The sequence below is a fragment of the Carassius auratus genome, chromosome 1, assembly GCF_003368295.1.
Source record: "Carassius auratus strain Wakin chromosome 1, ASM336829v1, whole genome shotgun sequence".
Taxonomy (NCBI): Eukaryota; Metazoa; Chordata; class Actinopteri; order Cypriniformes; family Cyprinidae; genus Carassius; species Carassius auratus.
Window position 1 is genome coordinate 721,089 of NC_039243.1, and position 23,048 is coordinate 744,136.

The 23,048-nt window shown below is 35.0% G+C and overlaps 1 protein-coding gene and 1 long non-coding RNA gene across 4 annotated transcripts in view; both read right to left on the reverse strand.

Annotated features, from left to right (window-relative positions):
• Positions 1 to 7,898: 7,898 nt before the first annotated feature.
• On the reverse strand, positions 7,899 to 9,135 carry LOC113111205 (uncharacterized). Its single transcript, XR_003293289.1, has 2 exons — positions 8,501 to 9,135; positions 7,899 to 8,001 (listed from the first exon to the last, which is right to left on the reverse strand). It is a non-coding gene; the product is annotated as an uncharacterized LOC113111205 (long non-coding RNA).
• Positions 9,136 to 11,221: 2,086 nt separating this feature from the next.
• The window catches only part of LOC113111242 (cAMP-dependent protein kinase catalytic subunit PRKX-like), a 41,575-nt gene continuing 29,748 nt past the window's right edge, over positions 11,222 to 23,048 (reverse strand). Inside the window, exons 5-10 of one of the 3 annotated variants that reach the window (XR_003293306.1) lie at positions 20,627 to 20,722; positions 15,910 to 15,967; positions 15,059 to 15,590; positions 14,821 to 14,954; positions 14,487 to 14,564; positions 12,822 to 12,872 (exon numbers count right to left, since the gene is read on the reverse strand). Coding sequence is in view for 1 of the 3 variants with exons in the window: in XM_026275878.1 (XP_026131663.1) it covers positions 12,747 to 12,872; positions 14,487 to 14,564; positions 15,910 to 15,967; positions 20,627 to 20,722 (358 nt within the window). In the remaining 2 variants the exon portion in view is untranslated. Of the gene's footprint in view, positions 12,873 to 14,486; positions 14,565 to 14,820; positions 15,591 to 15,909; positions 15,968 to 20,626; positions 20,723 to 23,048 lie in introns of all 3 variants that reach the window. The other 2 variants (XR_003293294.1, XM_026275878.1) reach the window with 2 other exon arrangements.

Below are 23,048 nucleotides of genomic sequence, written 5' to 3' on the forward strand. Positions count from 1 at the left end.
GCCACAATGACATCACACCAGAGGCCTGCTATTATGTGGCTACATCCATATGGAAGAACAACACCAGTTCTGTTGAGATGTACAGCCTGACCAGGTCATGGTACTTTCCACTTATGCATTTAGAAGACACTTTTATCCAAAGCAACCTACTAAGTCTAAATGTTATAGGCTAACATTTTATTTTTATTTTTTTCCTAACATGTGTTCCCCTGGGAATCGAACCAACAACCTTTTGCACTGCTAATGCAATGCTCTATATAAAATGTATCAAATTTAAAACAACGTAGAGCAGGACTTGCGTTTAGTCAGTTGGTTATTGATTCGATTGTAAAAAGTTAGTGTTGCATACTCAGTTGGAGGCAGATCTAAATGTGATTGGCTAAACTGCAATGTGGTTATCCATTTGTTAACAGAGAGAAGAACAGTCTATCTATAGAACAGTCGAGGCCAAAAATATTGGCACCCTTGGTAAATATGATCAAAGAAGGTTGTGAAAATTCATCTGCATCATTAATCCTTTAGATCTTTTATTTAAAAAATAAAAAAAAAATCACAAAAATGTATCCTTTCATTGGATAATAAGTATTTAACCTGGGGGGAAATATCATTATGAAATAAATCTTGTTCTCTAATACAAATTGGCCACAATTAACGGTACCCTTTTATTCAATATTTTTGAAACCTCCATTTGCCAGTTTAACAGGTCTCAGATTTCTCCTATAATGCCTAATGAGGTTAAAGAACACCGGACAAGAGATCAGTGACCATTCCTTCATCCAGAATCACTCGAGACCCTTTAGATTCCCAGCTCCATGTTGGTGTTTCTCCTCTTCAGTTCACTCCTCTCATTTTCTATAGGGTTCAAGTCAGAGGACTGGAATAGCTATAGCAGAAGCTTGGTTTTGTGCTCAGTGACCCATTTCTGTGTTGTTTTTGAGGATTGTGTTTGCATTACTGTACGTTTGAAAGATCTAAACATGGCCCATTATAAGATTTCTAACAGAGTCAGTCACTTATTGATATGATCTGTTGGTATTTGATAGAATCAAAGATGCCATGTATCTAAACAAGATATCCAGGACCTCCAGCAGAAATATAGGCTCACAACATAAAAAATACAGCAGTATATTTCTTTGTACACATGGGATACTTTTTTTGTTCACCAAACCCATCTTGAGTGTTTGCAGCTAAAAAGCTCATTTTTAAGTTTCATTTCACCATAAGTACCATTTGAAGTTGAAAATCCTTAATTATTGCCCTGATGGTGGAAACGGGAATTTTCACTTTTCTTAAAGCCACTTCACTAATTTGTGAATCTCAATTACCTTTTGCTGCACATCAGAAATATATTCTTTGGTTTTTCTAATTTTGATGGATGGTTAAGGAAATTTGGGCTTTGTTTTCCCTCTTTTTTATATTTCTGTGAAACAGGAAGCCATTGCTGCATAATTTCATGTTTATAATCATGCTGGAGTGCTCAGAATTGTGAATATGAATGGGAATATACTTCAGAGATATTTTACTCATAAGAATTTCTAGGGGTGTCAGTAATTGTGTATTTGAGAAAAAACTTTATATCATGATGATATTTCCCCCCATTTTAAATTCTTATTACCCAATGAAAGGATACATTTTGTGATTTTTTTTTTTTTTTTTTAAATAAAAGATCAAAAGGATTAACAATGCAGATTCATTTTCGCAACCTTCTTTGATCATATTTAGCAAGGGTGCCAATATTTTTGGCCATAACTCTATCTATCTATCTATCTATCTATCTATCTATCTATCTATCTATCTATCTATCTATCTATCTATCTTTCTATATATATATATATATATATATATATATATATATATATATATATATATATATATATAGAAAGAGAGAGAGAGAGAGCACTTGAGTTTTGATTAAGGGGACTTTGTAAACTGGATTGTACCCAGGTTTTCATTCGTTGATTTTTGAATATATATACATAACCATTTGTTCCAAACTGTTTGTTCCGTTCTTGTTTCCACTGAATTTTTGTAATTTTCTTCAGACAATATATTTGTGTTTTGTTTTGACAAAGGCCAATATTATATCAACAGAACATTCCACAGTGATGGTATTCTAAATCTGCATGCAGTAACTCACCAGTCCGAACATAAAAAGTAGTTGCTAGAGCGATGAAATAAACAAAGCTATGAAAAATCTCAGGACCTAGCTTAACTCTGTAATACGATTTTGTTTCCATTTGAGCAATTCAAGCTTGGACTTTAACTGAATGGAACAGAATGGAAAGGTCTGCAACAAATCTTGCAAGCTGAACTGTTTTTCACTGACATCTTGATATCTTAAAAAATGTGGCACTTGTTGCATTAAATATTAGTCAGGCACAAAGCTGAGAGACATCCTCGATTAGATGTTTGTGTATAGGTCTTAAACTTGTTTACACAGGCAAAAAAAAAAAAAAAAAAGGACACCATTACTCACATACAAGAACAATGAAGAGACATAACAAATCAGTTTCCTATTATGAATAAAAACCAAGCTGAGTCAAACTGATGATGTGGACTGACCACCAAGTAACTAATTTACAGAGAACCTTGCCATTGTTTGAAGACTTTGGGAAAACAGCCGTTAAAATTTGTCATACATGTGTGTCTGCTTTTCTGTAGAAGTATGAATCAAGTCAGATCAAATTCCATTAACAATTGACCCAAACATCACTGGATGAACAGTGAAGGAATCTGGTACCCATAAGGCCTAAAGATCGTTTAGATCTGAGTAAGCATATTTGTGCAATGACCATCACTGGAGAGGCCTGCTCTAAATTCAGCTGCCATTATACTCAACAGCTGGTTAATAAAGAAATATTTCAGCATTGCCGATGGTAAAATGGGGACTCTAGGCTGACCTAGATATGCTCTTTATGTATCTGCTGACCTTAATTGACACCCTGTACCAACAGAGTATTGTGCCTGACAACTGCATGCTTCAGTCAGTTCACCAGTTCTCCATTATAGCCTTCTCCAAGTCTGCAAAAGCAGTTATATTAAATGATGTGTTTACCTTGATCGGCTAAAGCGTACAGGAATATGGAAATTATGAGTGGATAAATGCAATTAGTACATAACTTAGAAACAGATTCACTTCAATTTATTTCTGTTACAATATCCAGCTGCCTGCTTGCTTTGTTTACTTGAAACAAATCTTAAGGAATTGCTCCCAACCATGCTTGAAATTAAGTAAGCATTTTAACTATCTACTGATGATTTGCCTTTTGTCTGCTTTATCAAATTTCATTGGTGTTCTTAGCTTTCTTATCAAAGCCCTTACAATGCACATCTGACTGAATTACTGAATTGTGAGAACACTTAAAGGTGCTGTAAGTTGAAGTTAGGGGACTACTTTTGCAAGTTTGTTGATGTCTGTGGAGAATGGTTGAAGCTAGAATGCTTGAAAATGCTTACAGTTCCTTTAATTATTAAGAAGAAGCTCCCTGCAGTGAGCACATTTAAAAGCAATAGTAAACTATCCTTTTAAAACCTAAAAAGATATTTGGTCTTAATACCTAAACGGGATAATACCTATTCCAACCTGTTCACACCCAGGTCGCCTGGTATTGCTAACTGTCCAAGAGAAGTGTTCTGATACACTGAGAATCAAGAAGAGTCAAACATCAAAAATCTTAAAGGAGGACATCTGAAGCATGGTAGGAAGTTGATATTTTGGTTATAATTAGTTAAATTAGAGAAAGAATAGGAAAATCGTGAAATGTCAACCTGGAACTTTAAATGTTAATTATTATTTTTTTTTTATATTTGACTAAATGCTGGATCTCAAAAATGCAAAGCTTCTCCAGGAGACTGTGCACCAAATCTGGGATAAACCATCACTGTTTTTCTATTGACTGAGACACAAACTCTCAGACGGCGAGCTTCCCTTCCTAAGTATTAACAGGTGTGCATCAGTGAAAGACCTGCATATAATAATTCTGCAAAGAAAAAAAGTTCAAATCCAAGTGCAAACCAAGTGCAGTACCTGAAAGCAGCTTGATCTTATTCACATACACACCCCTTCCTTTTAAAAAGAATGGCATTGCTTGGTGTAGTCCTCAAATAGCTTTCTGATGAGTGCACAATTCTTTAGTCTTTAAAAATTAATACAATTATAAAACTTTTTTAATACAATAAACAGAATATTAATTCAACCGATTATGTCAATTATGATGCATGATTATTTGTTGGATACAGCTGAGAAGGTCAAGACCTCTAAAGTGGATAAGGCCATGCTAGATTATAAAGTAATGCACCATATCCAACAGTTCTCACAATAAAACGCCTTTTATTTCACAATTAGTGAAACTTCTGAAAGTGTAATTATGAGTTCAGCTGCTTTGTGTTAGGAAATAACAGGAATCACGAAGGACACCAGGTTAATTCTTGCTTACTGCTTAAAATCTTATTAAAGCCAAAATGCATTAAGGATATTTAGCCAATATCCACGTATTTTGAATGAAATTAAGCATCCCATTTGGTTGCCAACCATGTAAATATCACTTATAATAGTGTATACATTGACTATGCTATATAGAAGTCTTTGTAGAATAAATGACATTTTTGCAAAAAAATAGAAAAACAAATAAGCAACCTTAGGTTTTGTTTACACATCAATAATGTACTAATATTGGAATAGATTTTCCGGACCCACTTTATATTAAGTGGCCTTAACTACTATGTACTTACATTTTAATTAATAATTTAGTACAATGTACTTATTGTGTACATAAATGTTTTTACATTGTACTAATATTAAAAAAAAAAACTACATGTAATTACACGTGTATTTAATTTCTGTAATTACATTTATAAATACACTGTTGACCCATACTTTACACCTTAACCCACCCTTAAACTTACCCATACCTCCAACCCTCTCCCTAACCTTACCCCTATCCCACCTCAATAGCAGCAAAAGTGTTTTACAATACAATATGAACACAATAAGTACATTGTACTTATTTTTTTTTATGTAAGTACATAGTAGTTAAGGCCACCTAATATAAAGTGGGACCGATTTTCCTTTGTGTTTTTGAAAAAGTTTTGCGTTAAAACAGCTGCAGTTCAAAAGGTTCTGTGGGAAATGACTAAAAACGCTGCATGATGCATGCCAGGGCAGTAGCTGGCGTTGACACTTTATAAAGAAAGACTATGTGTTTGTGCAAATGTGAACTCATCTATGAAGCCAGAAAGGTTAGAATACACATAATATGCATGCACACGATGTCATGGTGTTCACAAATCCACATTTTTGTAGTTTGCACAGAGACAATAACGGTACCGTTTTTCAACAACTTGCTATTTAAAAACCCCATTTTCAAAAGTTTGTGTTTTTAAGGCCCCCAAAACCTTTTTGTTGTGTAAATGAACAGCAAAAGTGCATAAGAAGGTTTCCGTTCTTAGTTGAATTTGTTGTTGTGTAAATGCCCCCCTAAAATTAGCAGTCACTAGAGTAAACTGGCATGTTTAAAGTCTATGGATAGTTCCTAGTTGTAAATACAAATTGAGAGGCCGTTCATGTCTGCCAGCATATGAAGGCAGCATGATGTGGAGCTGTTATATGTGTGGGGTTCCCTGATAACACCTCATTGTTGGTGTGGGGGTGGTCTGATGAGAAGACAGGACTTAGGACAGATCAGAACCTAAAGCCACTTAATTGCAATAATCATTGTGGTTACCAATTATTACGTGTTGTCCCATAGTTTTGTTTCTAAATGGAAGTTTTTGGGGTGTTTCGATCGGTTTACTCCATGTAGGTGAACGAGGGAGTAATGGTAAGTTTGTTTCTTTATAGAAGTACTCCACCACGCTCACCAACTTTTAACGATCCTTGTTCCAAGATGCAAATTCACATCAGGGTTGTTTCCAACACAGCAAAACTGACATTTGTTTTTGTTTTGTTTTTTCGTGCCAATCAATAAAGTAACTCTGATTCAATAAATTACCATAATTAAGGGAAAAAGGAGATTAAAGAACATCATTCAGCTCCACTGCGAAAAAGTATAATCGGTAAGAGTTGCCATTGACCGTACCAATAATTAAAGCAGCAGCTGCAACTTTTCACATCGCACATTCAGAGAACATCATTCAAATAGTGATATATCAAAATCTGTTGGATTTCAGCAACCCAAACATACAGACGAGTGAATACAACTATGAATACAACAAAATCTTGTTAAATGGAGATGTCAGTTTACATCCTGCGAGTAAAGTGTTTATCTGCTTTCCTGTCACAAATGGAAATATAATATGCAGAACTGCCAAAGTGCGGGGGTTACATTAACCATACATTAAAACCATTTCATTTCAGGTTGGGGATAGAATTTAGAAGACCGTAAGGGAATTATTAGGCAAAATTAGTCTTTCCAAGCAGTGTGTCTGACAGATCTAAATGTTATTAAAGTTTTACAATGAGCAGAGTGAAGAAAGAAAGTTCCCGTTCTCAGTCTCAAGGCACCTTAATGGATGAGATCATTCATTTGCTTTTGCAGAGGAGGAGTGATGCTAATTTGTTTGCTTAACTACTAACATATATTTAATATACATTTTACATTAACCTCTTCAGCTCTGCAGCATATTTTGAATTTTTTACAGAATTAGGCATACCAGAATTTAAAAGAGAGCCCTACTCGCATACTTTGGAATAAATTGATACAAATGGTCTCATTTGACAGAAAACTCTCTGAATTTTAAAACATGGGTAAAATATTGCATATTTTGTATTTTATATGTTTACAATACTGTGATAAACACTGACAAAAAGTCATATTTTTATTATTATTTTTTATTAAGTTTTTATTTAAGAGTCTGTAATTTAGGACTTGTTTGGTCTATGTCGCTTTAGACAATCTCTTTTGATTCCACTAGGTGGCATTAAACAGGAGAAAAAAGAATTTTTTTGATAACATCTTCTAAGCAAAAGTTATTTAGCTTTAATAGAAAGGAGGCGTTAGACTCTCCAAGTGTACTTTTACAGTCACCATTTTTGATTACTGAAACCAGCAAGCATACCTGAACTTAAAAGACAGCCCTAACCACATACTTTGGAATAAATTCATAAAAATGGTTTCATTTTACAGAAAACTCTCTGAATTTTAAAACATGGGTAAAATATTGCATATTTTGTACTTTATATGTTTACATTACTGTGATAAACACTAACAAAAAGTCAGATTTTTATAATTTTTTTAATTAAGTTTTTATTTAAGAGTCTGTAATTTAGGACTTGTTTGGTCTATGTCACTTCAGAAAATCTCTTTTGATTCTACAAGGTGGCATTAAACAGGAGAAAAAAGAATTTTTTTGATAACATCTTCTAAGCAAAAGTTATTTAGCTTTAATCGAAAGGAGGCGTTAGACTCTCCAAGTGTACAGTCACCATTTTTGATTACTGAAACCAGCATAGCTGAACTTAAAAGACAGCCCTAACCACATACTTTGGAATAAATTTATAAAAATTATCTTATTTTACAGAAAACTCTCGGAAGTTTAACACAAGCACAAGATATTGCATATTTTGTCTTTTGTATTTTTACTATATTGTGATAAACACGGAAACAAAGTCAGATTTGTATTATTTTTTTAAAGTAAGTTTTTATTTAGGAGTCTGTTATTTAGGACCTGTTAGGTCTATTTCCCTGCAGAAAGTTTCTTTTGATTCCACTAGGTGCCAGTAAAAAGATAAAAAAATAATTTTGTTGATAACATCTTCTAAGCAAAAGTTATTTAGATTTAACCAAAAGGAGGCGTTGGAGTCTCCAAGCTCTGTAGCTTTACCTGAAGAGACAGAATGTCTTATGTCTCCAAGTTTCCTAAAAAAACTCATGTCATATAATAAGCAAAATAAGGCAAAGTTCTGTTCTTGCATTTTATTTTACACACACACACACACACACACACACACAAGATAAGTATCCTGACTTGCTGGCTCCCTTTCTTCACCACTGGATGCTACAACTGCAAAACAAAACAACAATGTATAAATTTACACTGCAATCCCAAAATACATGCTAAAATGACATACACAAAAATAATCCAGATATGCAAGTAACAGAAAGAGGAAAATAATTTGATTACACATACACAAATCCATGAGTATGTATAAATAAATGAGAACAACCCTTGCATATCTTATGTATATGTGAATTGCATTCATGTGTTCGTTGCGTGTGTGTAATTCAAATATGTAACGAACACATGAATGCAATTCACATATGCATAAGATATAAAAATGCACAAGGCAGTACACGTATATATAATATTGATAAATAAATTCATGCAAAAACAAATTAGCATGCAACTAACGAAGGCAACCGATGAATGCAATTCGCGTATACAAGAAAGACATAAACTGCACAAGGCAATATACTTATGAATGCAATCGATGAATAAATTAATGCAATAATAATATTAGCATGCAACTTACAAATGCTTGATACAAACAACGTATACTTACTCAAAATCAGGGTCTTCTCCCAGTTTGTAAGCAGCTTCTCTGACCGAGTCAAAGCTAGCTAGCCTCGCTGCAAGTTTCAGTGTCGGACATCCGATCAAACTCCTCCAAAGCCGCCTCCACACCAACAAAAAACTTTCTTGAAGTCATTTTTCAGAGACATATAACTCTAACAGTAATAAAAGCACGCAATAATTCGCTAAAACGCTATCCAAAATCACAAACCAACTTCCGATCAACTCATCAATAATCATCTGCGCCCGTTTGCGGCGTTTTCTTTAGTCCCACCTCCTCAACTTTGGAAAGGAACAACTCGGGCTCTGAATGGTCTAGAAGCTTGATCGATGTGTCTATGGAGAGGGGAGGCTGTCAGCTTTCATGACATAGGACGCACTGCGTGATGACGTCATTGCAAGTCGAAAGGAATCAAAGAGAGTCAATACAAATACTGGTCATGTTTTACGCTGCATTGCATGTTTTGATCTGCGCATCTGAGACATATTATAGTGCCGTTTAGCCATGCATGCTCACAGACACACGAGAATGCTCTCATTTTGAAGAAAACAACCTAATGTAAAAGCTGATATAGGATTTTAGGCTAGTATGTGAGCACAGATGTAGTTATCAGCGCAGAAATATGACGCATACGTTTGCTTGTTCATATAAGTAATTTCAGTTTTCGTGATTCTTTTGAAAATTATTATTTGTTATGTCACTGTAATGTATAAGATCGGTGAAATAAAGTACACAGTGACATTCCTGAGAGTGAGAGCTTTCATTTGATGTGTGACTTGTCCATGTTTGGTGAGTTTGTGTGCTATAAATATGAAATATGAACATTATTCATCTGATTTTCTCAAGGGGGGGTGGTTGTGGAAGAACGAATTTATACCTTATTATTTTCTTTTATGTAAAATTAATGCAAATACCATGGGACTTGCAAGAAAGCAGAGGTTCTACGCTTTCAAAAAATACCATATATGACTAGTTTTGTGCTTCACAGTTTATAGATTTTTTAAAAATAGTATGATGACCTCCCCGCGGACCCACCGGTGGGTCCTAGGGCGTGGCCAGAGTTCAAGAGGTTAAAACTTAAGGAAAACAAACTATGAAGGGACCAACTGAGGGAAATACTAGCATATGAAACTGTGGCAACAGACTCTTACAGTAAATGGTCTAATAATTTCCACTAAGATTGTAGTTTAAAAGGTTTTTAAGGCTGGTGTGAATGGCTTGGTGCCTTCAGTCTGAATCCAACTTATCTCAATAAGACTTTGGTCAGAGTACACTGAAAAGATATAACAAGCATGAGGAGTATAATTAGTCAAGCAGTTTTGCCCACATGAAAAGTTCAGTTTATTTTCATGGACATAGAATTTGCAGATTTTCTCATGTATTTATAACACCTTGGTTGCAGGTAACATTGCACTTGTACCATCTAAAATACACGATAAATGTTCAGAAGGCAGTAAAATTATAGCACCAATAAACTTAAAAAAGAAAAGAAAGAAAAGTGATTAAAAACCAGTATAAAATCCTATGTAAATCTTTCTGTTCATAGAACTTCATTTCAGTTATTGCTGTTCCAAACAATATAAAATACCTTTTTTCCCCTCATACAAGTGTAAAAAAAGAACACACAAACAATTGAGAATACAACAAAAATGATTCACATAGGAAACAAAACAAAACAAAAACAAACAACAAGATGGTAACAGTCCATGTGAAATCTGCATGTTCGTTTCCTTACTATAAAACTGCATTTGCAGTTTAAAAACAGTCATTTCAAGAGATGATATCAAATAAATGATATTCAGTAGACTTTACAATGATAGACTACTGCTTCAGACAAAAGCAGTTAAGACAAACTATGGTAGTCCAGAAACAGAAGAGTTGTTTTGAACATACGCACATAAGCTACATTTCTTAAGCATTTCACACCATAGTTAGCTCTCTTCCAATTATGCAAGGCTTTTAAACATATATTAAGTAGCATTCCAAAGCAATGTAAACTGTGTTTGCTAAATTCGCCCCCATATCTATACAAGGCAACTTTAGAAAACACCTGGCTAGGAAATCATTTATGCGCTCAACCAATAATTAAACACATATAGAACATCATTAAGCACAACAGCCAAAGTATTTGAACAGGCATCTCATAATACAAGCATTAATGCTCATTTATTAGTTTCCTACAGGTTTGTGAAGTCATGTTTGATAAGGTAAGTGCTACTGTAGCTCTACTTCATCTAGTATTCTTAGTCTGACATCCTGACAGGAATGTGTTCAATAGCTCTTTGGATTCTTGGGGCTGTTCACACAAACCGTGCTTTTGCACTTGAGATGCTGCACAATAATTCATAATTGCAGAGTCGCAACACTGATGAATGGGAAAGAAGGCAGGGTTCAATTTGTACTTATTTAACCTACCTTTAAAATGTGGTGCTCATAAACAAAAATAAATAATTGAGATGCAGTGCAATGCTCAAACATGTATATAGTGCACATTTACACAGAAAAAAAATTAGAAAAGAATGAAAAGCAGCTCAATAGAACAAAAAAACACATTCTGTTTCACACTGCAGGCAAATCCTATATGCATTCATTTTGGTGCCATTATCTATCAAAGCCCATTTCCACTACATTAAAAAAAAAAAAAAAATGCGTTGGTAAACAATATTATGATATAAAAAGTCAAATTATTAGGATAATTTAAAATAAATACAGAAGATATAGTTCTGAAATAAAACATTTCGACATAAAACAGGTCTTTCTCCCATAGAAAACATTTGCCGCATCATAAAGAGGAAGATGCGATAAAGAAGACCTAAGACAGGTGAGCAACTAGAAGCCTGTATTAGACAAGAATGGGACAACATTCCTATTCCTAAACTTGAGCAACTTGTCTCCTCAGTCCCCAGACAATTGCAGACTGTTATAAAAAGAAGAGGGGATGAAACACAGTGGTAAACATGGCCTTGTCCCAACTTTTTTGAGAAGTGTGATGCCATGAAATTTATTTTCCCCTTAAAATGATACATTTTCTCAGTTTAAACATTTGATATGTCACCGATGTTGTATTCTGAATAAAATATTGAAATTTGAAACTTCATCATTGCATTCTGTTTTTATCCACAATTTGTACAGTGTCCCAACTTTTTGGGAATTGGGTTTGTAGTAATTGATATACCAAAGCATTTTTTTTTCTTGTGGCAGAAATGGGCTTGCATACAATATCAACATGTTACAGTATTCCATTCAAATATGGGAGGGAACGATTCACCTGCTATCTGGAATACACACACACGCACACACACACACACACACACACACACACACACACACACACACACACAAGCAGCACTTTCTGTTTAGTTAATATGAATGAATCCAAGTAACGGTTTATCACTATAGTTTGGAGTTTGGGTTCTGTAGATTAATGACTTTTTTGGATCAATCTACAATGACATGTATATGACATTTCAGACTATACATTTTTGTAGTCTCAAATATTAATGACTATTTTACAATTCTTTGCATTTATTTATTTTGAGTATGTATTTATTTTTTGTATAGACTGGTGGGTTTGTTATGCAGGAGAAATGCTTCCAGTATAAAAGCACATTTGTCGCAGCAGTGTGAAACAGGCCTAATGTTACAAAATGTTATACAGTATAGCAATACCATGTGGGAGGAAAGGATCAACATAGCAAGTTTGGATAACTAGAAAGAAAATTTGTCAGGCTTAGAGCTCTAATTCAGCAAAAAAAAAAAAAAAAAAAAAAAAAAACATTAAGGTATAAAGTCAAAACAAAACCTACGACCATACAGTAGATGTTTAGGCAAAAGAAAGGACATTGTGTTGATCCAGCAAAAAGAACCTTGAACAGAATCTTGAACAGATATTGCTTATATAAAATAATATATATATAATCATTTTGCATAATATAAGAGACTCCTAGGGTGTTGAATCAAGTTGCTCATCTTCCAATACGTTGAAGTGATGAACTGTTTCCTTGGTGAACATTTGACCATGATTATGATGACAACAATGATGACCAGAAGAAAAGTCTGTTTCTCTTTCTCAAGTGTGCAGGACTCAAGGACAAGCAGGCAAGACATGCCTATAATAATAATACAGCTTTTACCTTTTAATGGCTCCTGAATGGTTAGGCTAAAACTTCAGCTCATTATCTAATCATTATCTGTCATCAGTTCTGTCTTTTTATTCATTCAAAAGAAGATCCTTTCAGAAGTTCTTGAAAATTTCCAAATCCTTAGCTGCCACTGGTGTGTCCTTCTTCCACTCATCCTCTGGATAGGTGTCAAAGTTAGACGTGTCCCCCTCATGAGACACCTTGGGAACTATGGGTGGCTGTCACAGCAATGACAGAAAGTTATTAAAGAGGCTTTACATACACTTTAAAGAACTTAGATTTATTTTTTAAATTTTTGTATAAGTTTATTGAAGTTTTCAAATGTATTCCTGTTTTTTTCCCCTCAACATTTATGCTAATACTAAATTAGCATATTAGAATGATTTCAGAAGTTTCATGTGAAACTAAAGACTGTAGTAATGACTGCTGAAAATTCAGCTTTGCCATCACAGGAATAAATTAAGCAATTAAATTAAAGGGGTCATATGATGCAATTTTGCCTTTCTCTTTGGAGTGTAACATGCTCTTGGTGCATGAAGAAGATCTGTAAAGTTGCAAAGCCAAATCCAAAAGAGATATTATCTAGCAAAGTGAAGACTCTGTCACCCCCCCCCTCCCCAAAACGGCTCATTCAAACACACCCCCACATGTCTACATCACTATGTGGAAATATTTGCATAATGCCGGCAAATGTTAACGCAAAGAAAGAAGGCATGGTTTCAGTAACCGCAGTTAGCGTTGAAGCAGCCATGTCATGGAGATGCTGTGTGTTTCTAGGTGAAATTTGGCCATCTGAAAGTAGATGCGTTTAGGAATCTTTAAGATTACTTACAACAGAACAGCATCACATTTTATGGACAACTGTTTCGTGAACCTGGGAAAGGAGGTTATTCTGACTTTGCAATGACAATCTGGTGCTTCTGAATCAGCTACTGGAAGTATGTTTTGTTATTAGTTAAAGTATTTGCTATTGAATGTACAAATGCAGAGTTTTAAGCATATGTGTGTGTGTGTGTGAGAGAGAGAGAGAGAAAGAGAGAGAGAGGGTCCCACAGTGGAGTCAGCTGACTAAACCGTCTGTAGCTTGTGTATTGCAAACACATACAAGCTGTGTCTGTCACGTGACTCTGTTCCCCTTCTGGACTTGAACTAATGGTAAAACTAAGGACGTTATTAACTGTCTTTACATTTATTTTGAAAGATGAAGCTTGTGATTATGGAAAGGGGATTTACATTTCTGACGAGTGCTTGCAGTGTTCGGCCAATCACAATGGACTGGGTCAGTTGGCCAATCAGAGCAGACTGCGCTTGTCGGAAGGAGGGACTTTGTAGAAAACGACACATTTGAGAGAGACGGGGCATAAAGGACCTACAATAATATATAGTATTTGAACAGTAAAACATGTCAACATATTCTGTTACACCAAATATTGATCTTTAAAAAAGCATCACATGACCCCTTTAATATTTTATCATATTAAATTAATATTTTAATACGACAAACAGTTATTATATAATATTATTTCACAATGCTAGAGTATAACTAGGTTTTTAATTGACTGACCCCAAACTGAATGACCATGTACACTTTCCACTAAGCACTACTAAGTATTTCTGGAACACTGCAATATGTCCAGTAAACCATGGGAAATATTCTGGCTATATAATTCTAACATTAAATAAAGTAAAAGAGAACCACTTTTTAATGAGACATTGGCTCTGTTATGTGGTCAGTAATGACTAGGAAATGTTTCAGAAATGAATAGTGGTGTATATCTTTAATAACAGGACATATTGTAAAGCTCTATACGACAGAGCTGTGGTGCTTTTACCTTGAGTTTTCTACAAGGCACAGAATCCCAGTCTACTGACTTAAACCATCTGTGCTTCTTCACATCATCAGCTCCATTCTGGAAGAAGACAAACATAATAGACAAGATTATGATTAGGTTACTGTAACTAAATAAACATTAAGAGTAGAATAATGTCTTACACTTTGAGACCACCACAGTTAAAACTGCAAGCATACAGTGACATCCCAAAAAGTCTATCAATGCTTTTAGACTTAACTTTTTATGACACTTCTCATTTGACCCCAAAGTCTTTTCTGTACTGTCTTTTTAGTTTCTTAGAGAGGGACAAGAAAAGTGGGGCAACAATGCTAACCTTCTGAAGTCTTCTAGAAACCTCAGAATTCGGGCCATGCATTGCTCTGGGACCATGACAGACACACATTCACTCAAGTGGAATAACAGATATCTGCACTTGTGAATGGCCGCTGCCAGCAGGACCTGGCTTTGCTGTGGAAACAGTGCAAACACAGCTGTGACTGGGCTGCCGGGTCTTAAACTCTTTGCATTTAGTCAGAGGAGAAAAAGCAAAAGAACAAAAGTGCTAAATTAACTGAAACATCTAGCCTGGGAAGTCCACCAAAAGTGCCTTTTCGAGTTTTCCTTCTCTATCTCTTACTCTGAATCTGCTTTAATGACAAAAAGGATATTTGAAGAAAAAACAACAACAACAACAACAAAAACAACAACAACAAAAACACTAACAAACAGAGAGGATGTATATTTCAGCAGAGCTCATTCCTCACGTGTGGAGAATTTTAATAACAGCATTAACGGGAAAATTACGCTCAGATACAGCTATTCACAAACTTCCCATGACATCACCGACACAATGTGCATCACATTACACATGACGAGACTGGCGCACTACTGCCACCTCATCATCATTTCCTTATTACCATAAGTGTTTGAATTACTATAGCTAGAGATGCAGAAACATTTCGTATAAGGACACTATCTATAGTACTTTCCCCATTATCCGCCGCGTCTGATGGGGGTTGGAAGGAGGTATAGTGGGAGGGTTGCCCGGTGTCAGAATCTCTCTCTGAATGTCCAGGGAGTTTCTCCAGAGCTTCATCTCATCCCCTTTAGGCAGATAGGAAGCTTTCTTATGATAACTGGAAACATATGTGGCCAACTGTGGCCTTTCAGAGAAAAATCTTGCAGGACTCAATCAGGGTCTTATTATTTGCCATGTGCAGCTTTATTAAGATGCGAACTGGCTTATTGCGTTAAATGATTCATAGATTTTCAACTTGGCCTTGAATTTGAGATGACTATAAAGAGTCCATATGGACAAAAAGCATAATATCAATGCAACGTTCTCAAAGGAAATATGCCAGATGCTGATTCCTGCTGAATGACTTTGCTCAGCGAACAAGAACCACATAAAATACCTGCTTACCTTTATGTTTCCAAGCCTTCTTGCCCGATCAATCACCAGAAACTTCTTGATTAGGTCCCTAGATAAACAAAAACATCTGATTTAGACTATAACTTTAAATTAATTTAATAAACAAGACAATTAAGATGCTTAATTTCGTGAAGGCAGATACTAAGAGTAGGGATGCACCAATACTGTAATTCTGGCTTATTCACATAAATAAATAACTATTGTAATGTTATGATTAATCATCAATAAATGGCTGATATTAAAAATATACGCTACAAGTGAATTTAGGCATCACATCTTTACAAATGTACACTATCTGAAATGCTCTATAAGCATATTGTTTGAATACGTAAAAGTAAAAGAGTGCATATACAGTTAATACATGAATAATTTCGAAAAAGTAAAGTATAGTGTGCTATACATCTTTTCATGAAGTAACCTTAAAAGGGAAAAAGGATAAATCTTCACTAGAATAATATCATCCATTTAATTTTGTGCTAGAAAAAAAATATGTGGAAATATACACTAACCAGCCACTTTATTAGGTACACCTTTTCAATTGCTTGGTAACACAAACTGCTAATCAGCCAATCACATGGCAGCAACTCAATGAATTTAGGCATCCAGATGTGGTGAAGATGACTTGCTGAAGTCCAAACTGGGCATAATTATGGGGAAGAAAGGGGATGTTTTTGAATGTGGAATGGTTGTTGGTGCCGGACGGGCTGGTCTGAGTATTTCAAAAACTACTGATCTACTGGGATTTTCACGCACAACCATCTCTAGTGTTTAGAGAGAATGGTTCGAAAAAAGAAAATATCCAGTGAGCGGCAGTTGTGTGGATGAAAATGCCTTATTGATTTCAGAGGTCAGAGGAGAATGGGCAGAGATGTTAGAAAGGCAACAGTAACTCAAAATAACCACTCGTTACCATCAAGGTATGCAGAATACCATCTCTTAATGCACAACCCTGAACCCTGAAGCAGATGGGGGGCTACTGCAGCAGAAGACCACACCAGGTGCAGCTACTATCAGCTAAGAACAGGAAAAGGAGGCTACAATTTGCACAGGCTCACCAACATTGGACAATAGAATATTTGAAATTGGAAAAATGTTGCCTGGTCTGATGAGTCTTGAAGATGGTGGGGTCAGAATTTGGCGTAAAGAACATGAAAGCATGGATCCATTCTGGCTTGTCTCAACGGTTCAGGCTGCTGCTGGTGGTGTAATGGTTTGGGGGATATTTTGGGGCCCTTTGTACCAATTGAGCATTGTTTAAATGCCACAGCCTACCTGAGTATTGTAGCTGACCATTGTCCATCCCTTTATGACTACAGTGTACCCATCTTCTGATGGCTACTTCCAGCAGGATAATGCACCATGTCACAAAGGTGAAATCATCTCAGACTGGTTTCTTGAAAATGACAATTAGTTCACTTTACTCAAATGGCCCTACTACTAGTACAGGCAAGGTGTACCTAATAAAGTTGCCAGTGAGTGTATTTCTAGAATCAAATACCATACAAACAAACACACACACACACACACACAGAAACATTTTATGATTAGGTCCCACTAGTTACCTTTGCTTAATGCATAAACTAACAGTAACTAAAGAAAACATATGAACTAAAGTTACAATATGTATTAATCTGTGATAATATGCCTGTTATAATCATAATGGTTTTTAAAATGGTTGTTTAACAACTACACAACTATTACAACTGTTTATACCAACAGATAGAATTTCTATATTAGTAAATGTTGACAAATTATTAACTTAAAAAACATAATTTGTACACACATGAAAATCTACCTGCATTAAGCTTTTCAAGTAAACCTTATGTATTAGTTTAAAATCAATCTGTATCTATGACCCAACAGACTTCAAGCTGCGAACACGAATGCATTAGCATGTTAACTGCTGTGCTGTTGATGTTCTCACTTAACCTACTGTAACATGAGAGGTGCTTGGAACGATCATGATACAGATGACCTTACTCATTCTCGCCTCCCTTGCAGATGTTATTCATTCTCCAATACTCATGTGTGTTTGACTTCAGGACATTATAATCTTATCAAGCTTGTTAAATCCCTGCTGACATAAGTTGTAGTTTTGGCTACTTTCACAATTGTAACTAGAGTAAACATGCCAGTCGAAAGGAAACACTTTGAAAAGCTTTGCCTGAGGTGACTTGTCTGTCTCTATTTCCAAGAGCTTCCTCAAGCTGTCTTTGTCTCTGGAGTGCAGTCTATTTGAAGCAGTGAACACCAATTTAGACCCTAGTGTACAAGTCTAATTAGGAAAAGCAGCTATGATATCATTTTGTGTTTGTACAGCTGCAGTGACTCCTTAGATGTTGCAACTAAGAGAGGATACTGTTCTGTATTACTGAGAGGCGTGAATTAAAGGATTACTTTTTTTAACATCAAGACGGGATAGTGGGCCGTTTGCTGAATCCTGAGCTCCTTTAGTTCAAAAGCATCATGAGTAATTGTGTAGATTAAATAGACACCCGCCTCTCTGTAATTCTGAGGATGCCTCCACTCCTGCAGCCGTCAGTGAGCTTAGTTGACGTGTTTAGATGAGTTCATTAGAGGACACGAGTTTTTAACTGTGTGCAAATGTAACTGCGTTTCCATGTCAAAGACCCACTTTCTGGTAAGAGAGACAGCAGGGGTTCACCCTGTTATTACTGAAAATAAAATAAATAACATATAGAGTACCAAATTACCAAATGATTTTACTGTATTAAGATGCTCTTGTTGCAAAATAATTAAAAAAGTATATTCAGAGGCATATACTTCTCTATATATATATCTTTGGGCCCTATTAGGCCCGATTAACACAAGTGTTTTTTGCTAGTTTCAGCCCCATGCAGTTGTCATTTTCACATCTTGTGCCACGTTGTTTAAAGGGGTCCTATGACGTTGCTATAAAGAGCATTATTTTTTTGGTATATGGTGTAATGCAATGTTTATGCGGCTCAAAAAAACACATTATTTTACACATGTATTTTACAATGTACATTATTGTTGTACTTCTATGCCCCACCTTCCTGAAACGCAAAGCTTAGCTGAAACGCATCTCCCGGCATGATGAGACAAAACCAATAAACCCATTACAAACAAGGCATTTGTTGAAGCCAGTGGGGACAAAGTTACTGATTATAATGACTTACAGTGACTTTTTACGCATTGTTGCTGCGTATCATGCTGCCTAAACATAAAACCATTCCTGAATTTGTGATCGGAGAAACAACAAACAACAAGCGCTACGTTACACTGCTTAAAACTTGCATTTGAATAGTCAATGGCAAATTTTTAAATCTAAAAATGTACTTACAGGCTGTGAGTCAGAAGTGCCAGAGTGTCGGATAATAATAATGATAATTATCCTATTATGCTTCGGATGAATCTAATGTTTCAAGGAGTATGTGTAGGCTGTCATTGCATTAGTGTGGATACTCACTGTACTGCAGAATTACAGATTCTATTAGGGATGCACGATAATATTGGCACAACATCGGTATCGGCCGATAAAAGCTTAAAATGACCATCATCGGTATCGGCCAATATGAATATTTCTGCCGATGAGCCAAACCGATATTCTCAGAGTGAAATAATTGACCTGTTTTTCAGGTGTGAATGTCTGTCTACATTTGTAAAATAATACATTTATGGTAGAATCAGTACAGAAGAGATACATGGATTTCTCTTCAGTAAAATCATTCTATGCTTTGGAAGTATGTCCAAATGAACTGAACAAGTAAGTAATGTGTGCCAGTTTTGTCCAGACAACTGAAAAAAAAATAGTGATTTAAATCTAACGATCACTTAGCTCATGTCAAACCATGCAAATTATCATTATCACACTTTGTTCTCAAATTATCAATGTTAACAACATCGACATTGTGTGACTGTGTATTTAGTATTGGAGTTATCTGTAGATTTTATTAAATGTAGATTTTTTACTGGTAAATGTAGAGTCCAATCTTTAATTGTCATACCATTCATATGTCATCAAAATAAATTGCTCTTTTAACCTTAAAAAGCTATTTATTGTTCCTCAGAACTGGTTTGAAAATGCCAAGTTTAATTATTCCAGCCGCTGTAAGAAAAGGCTATACTTGAACCACCAGCTGCAGCATCCACTCACGGTTTATAGCCTGCTGGCCGGGACTGCTTCTTTATGTGTACAGACGTGACCTAATGACACAGCGCAACACTCGTATTACCCCCAATGACCTACCAGTACAACTTAAATTATAAAACATTATTACAAGCTTATCAATGTGAATCGGGCTGAAATTAGGAGACAGTTTTTTACACTTGCTGGTTATGTGCTTGCTCAAAAATTGATTGAACAAAAATATATATATTACTGACTGCGGCTTTAATATATATATATATATTTATATGTTTTTTTTTTTTTTTTTTTGCAGGAGGGATGATATAAATTATTAATTTTATTTAAATGATATTATTAACTTAATATTTTGAAGCTTTATAGTTGTATTGTTTCTATAAATCTAAAAATAAAACCTTAATATTTTTTTTTTTCCGATTTATTTCAATTTTCAAATAAAAGACTTTCCCCCCACACACGTAAATTTAAGCCTGAGATCAAACAATATTGATGCTGACATGATTTCACTAGACTTTGTGTTTTATGTATGCTATAAATATAGCATTTGTCATTCAGATGCGTTTTCTTTATCAAACTCACTTTACATAGAAATCCAGATGCCGTGGAAACTCCAGCTTTCCGGCCAGGATCTTCTGGTAGATGCCAAAGGGATTATCATCAAAAAACGGTGGATACCTTAGATAGAGAGGAAAAATGTATAAATAACAACCAATTAATGTGTCAAAATGACATGGAGCAGCAAAAATCGTAACGATATATACTAGTGTACTCCGTCTTATTGACAGTTTAGCTGATTTCAATAAAGTTCTGCTGAAATGCCAAAAACGAATACACAGAATTTAGACCAGATCTGGAAGCTACAGATGCAGACAAACACAATTGTGACTTAAGCCATCAAAAATCAAACTTAAATCAGATGGCATAAAAGAGCAAATATTCGACTTAACATGAGTGCAAACTTAATACAGACTTAATAAATAACAGATTGCTTTTTTTCTGTGTTTAGCGTCACTTAAAGGTGTGATTTTCACAGATGTATAACCCGGGTCTGTACTACTGGAGGAGGAGTCATTAAGACCTCTAAATGTTGTTTCTACAGTGGTATGGAGTGTTTTCACTTCTACTTGGTGCTTATTCTACATGTGCATATTTCTCTCCTGATTCAGACAAGATTACTTTTTCTCCAGAGAAAGCTGTATTATGGATAGAGGCCTCTTATTTTAGAGTTACTACAGTAATGTTTGTTTCTTACAAACATGCAACTTTCACTTTACAGGATGTTAATTGATGGACTGTGGACTACTCATGGATTATTGTAACATTTTTATCAGCTGTTTGGACTCTCATTCTGATGGCACCCAGACACTGCAGAAGATCTAATGGTGAACAAGTGATGTAAATGTTTTTTTCTCTCTCTCTCTCTCTCTCTAAATTATTTCTTCAAATCTGTTCAGATGCTGAAACAAGCTCATCTACATCTTGGATGGCCTGAGGGGAGTAAAGTTTCTGCAATTTAATTTTTTTGGGTGTTCTACCGTATTGACCCGGATATAAGACAACCCCCCCCCCCCATTTTTCCAGATGTACCTCTCTCTGTAATTTTTTTTCTTAAATAATTTTCATATTGCATATTATTTCTATTCCTATTTATTTGAAAGTATGGTCAATACTGGTAAAATGTACCAACAATAATCACATTTAAAAATATATTTTGTATGATATACCATAAAAATAACAGGTAGCCCATTTGAATTATACAACATTTAGTCCATCCATCTCATAGTAGCCTACCAAAATTGTATTAACAGTAGAAGTGAAATCTTATTGTAATCTTCAAATCTGGGTACTGTCTTAAGTATAAAATTATTATTATTATTATTTTTTTTAGATGTATTTCTAAGAATAATCAAGGATCAAACTTGGATCCTGAATTCTTCATAAATATGAGCCATATTTAAGTCATATACATTACTGTTATTATTTATTTATATTCATTATTATTATTATTTCTGTGGTGCCAGAGAGTGCCTGGCCACCATATTTTTCCATTTCATGCAAAAGAAAGACAGTAAACTTCTACTTTAGTGTTTGACTGAAGAAAGAAAGTCATACAGGTTTGGAATGACATCTTTAAAGACCTCTAGCTGCTGCCTTCTGAAAGAAGTATAATAAGGTGGTTTAAAAAATGGACTGACAGTTCCGACTGAGTGTGGAAACCATAAACAGAGAGAGAAACCAGGAGAGCTGAACTTGCAGCTACTCCTTCTTGTGGGTGAAGGAAGAGAGAGATGGAGAGAAGGAGGAAGAAAGCAGAAGATACATATTAGTCTCTATAATGTTACTGTAAGCAGTGGCTGGTGACAGAAAAAAAAAAAAAAGAGAATTGCCAAGGTTACACTGGGAAAAAATAATAATTTAAAAAAAAAAAAAATTAACCAAGAAGCTTTTAAAAGTGTGCTCTTGAACTCTTGAAGTAACTACTGCATTATAACTAAGACTGTAAGTTGAAATCAAATTAATGACACAATTTGCTGATTAATTAATCAAAAATATTTATATTAGTCAATCAATTATTAATCAATTTATTGATTTTTGCTAAGAAATTTATTGTGGTAGACAAGTAAATCATTAAATAGACATTACAAGTTGCTTTACAATATTTTTTGAATATTAATATGTTGTTTATTCTTTTATGCTTGAATAATCCTACCTGCCTAAATTTCAAACAGTCAATCTGTCCGTTCACACACGCTAATCGATGTACGCTAATCTTGCTCTTTTTCAGTACCTTTTGCTATAACTGTAGTATTTTTAAGACACTTTGAAACACTTTGTCTTGAGACCCTTGTTTTCTGTTCCATTCTGTAATACTCCACACAGCTGTTTTTGAACTCAAGTATGCCTAAATGCAACCTCTCAGACACATGAAGCCTCTAACCTGATCTCACCTACAATACATCAGCCTTTTTTTTTTTTTTTACTTGTTTGTGAACCTTTTGCA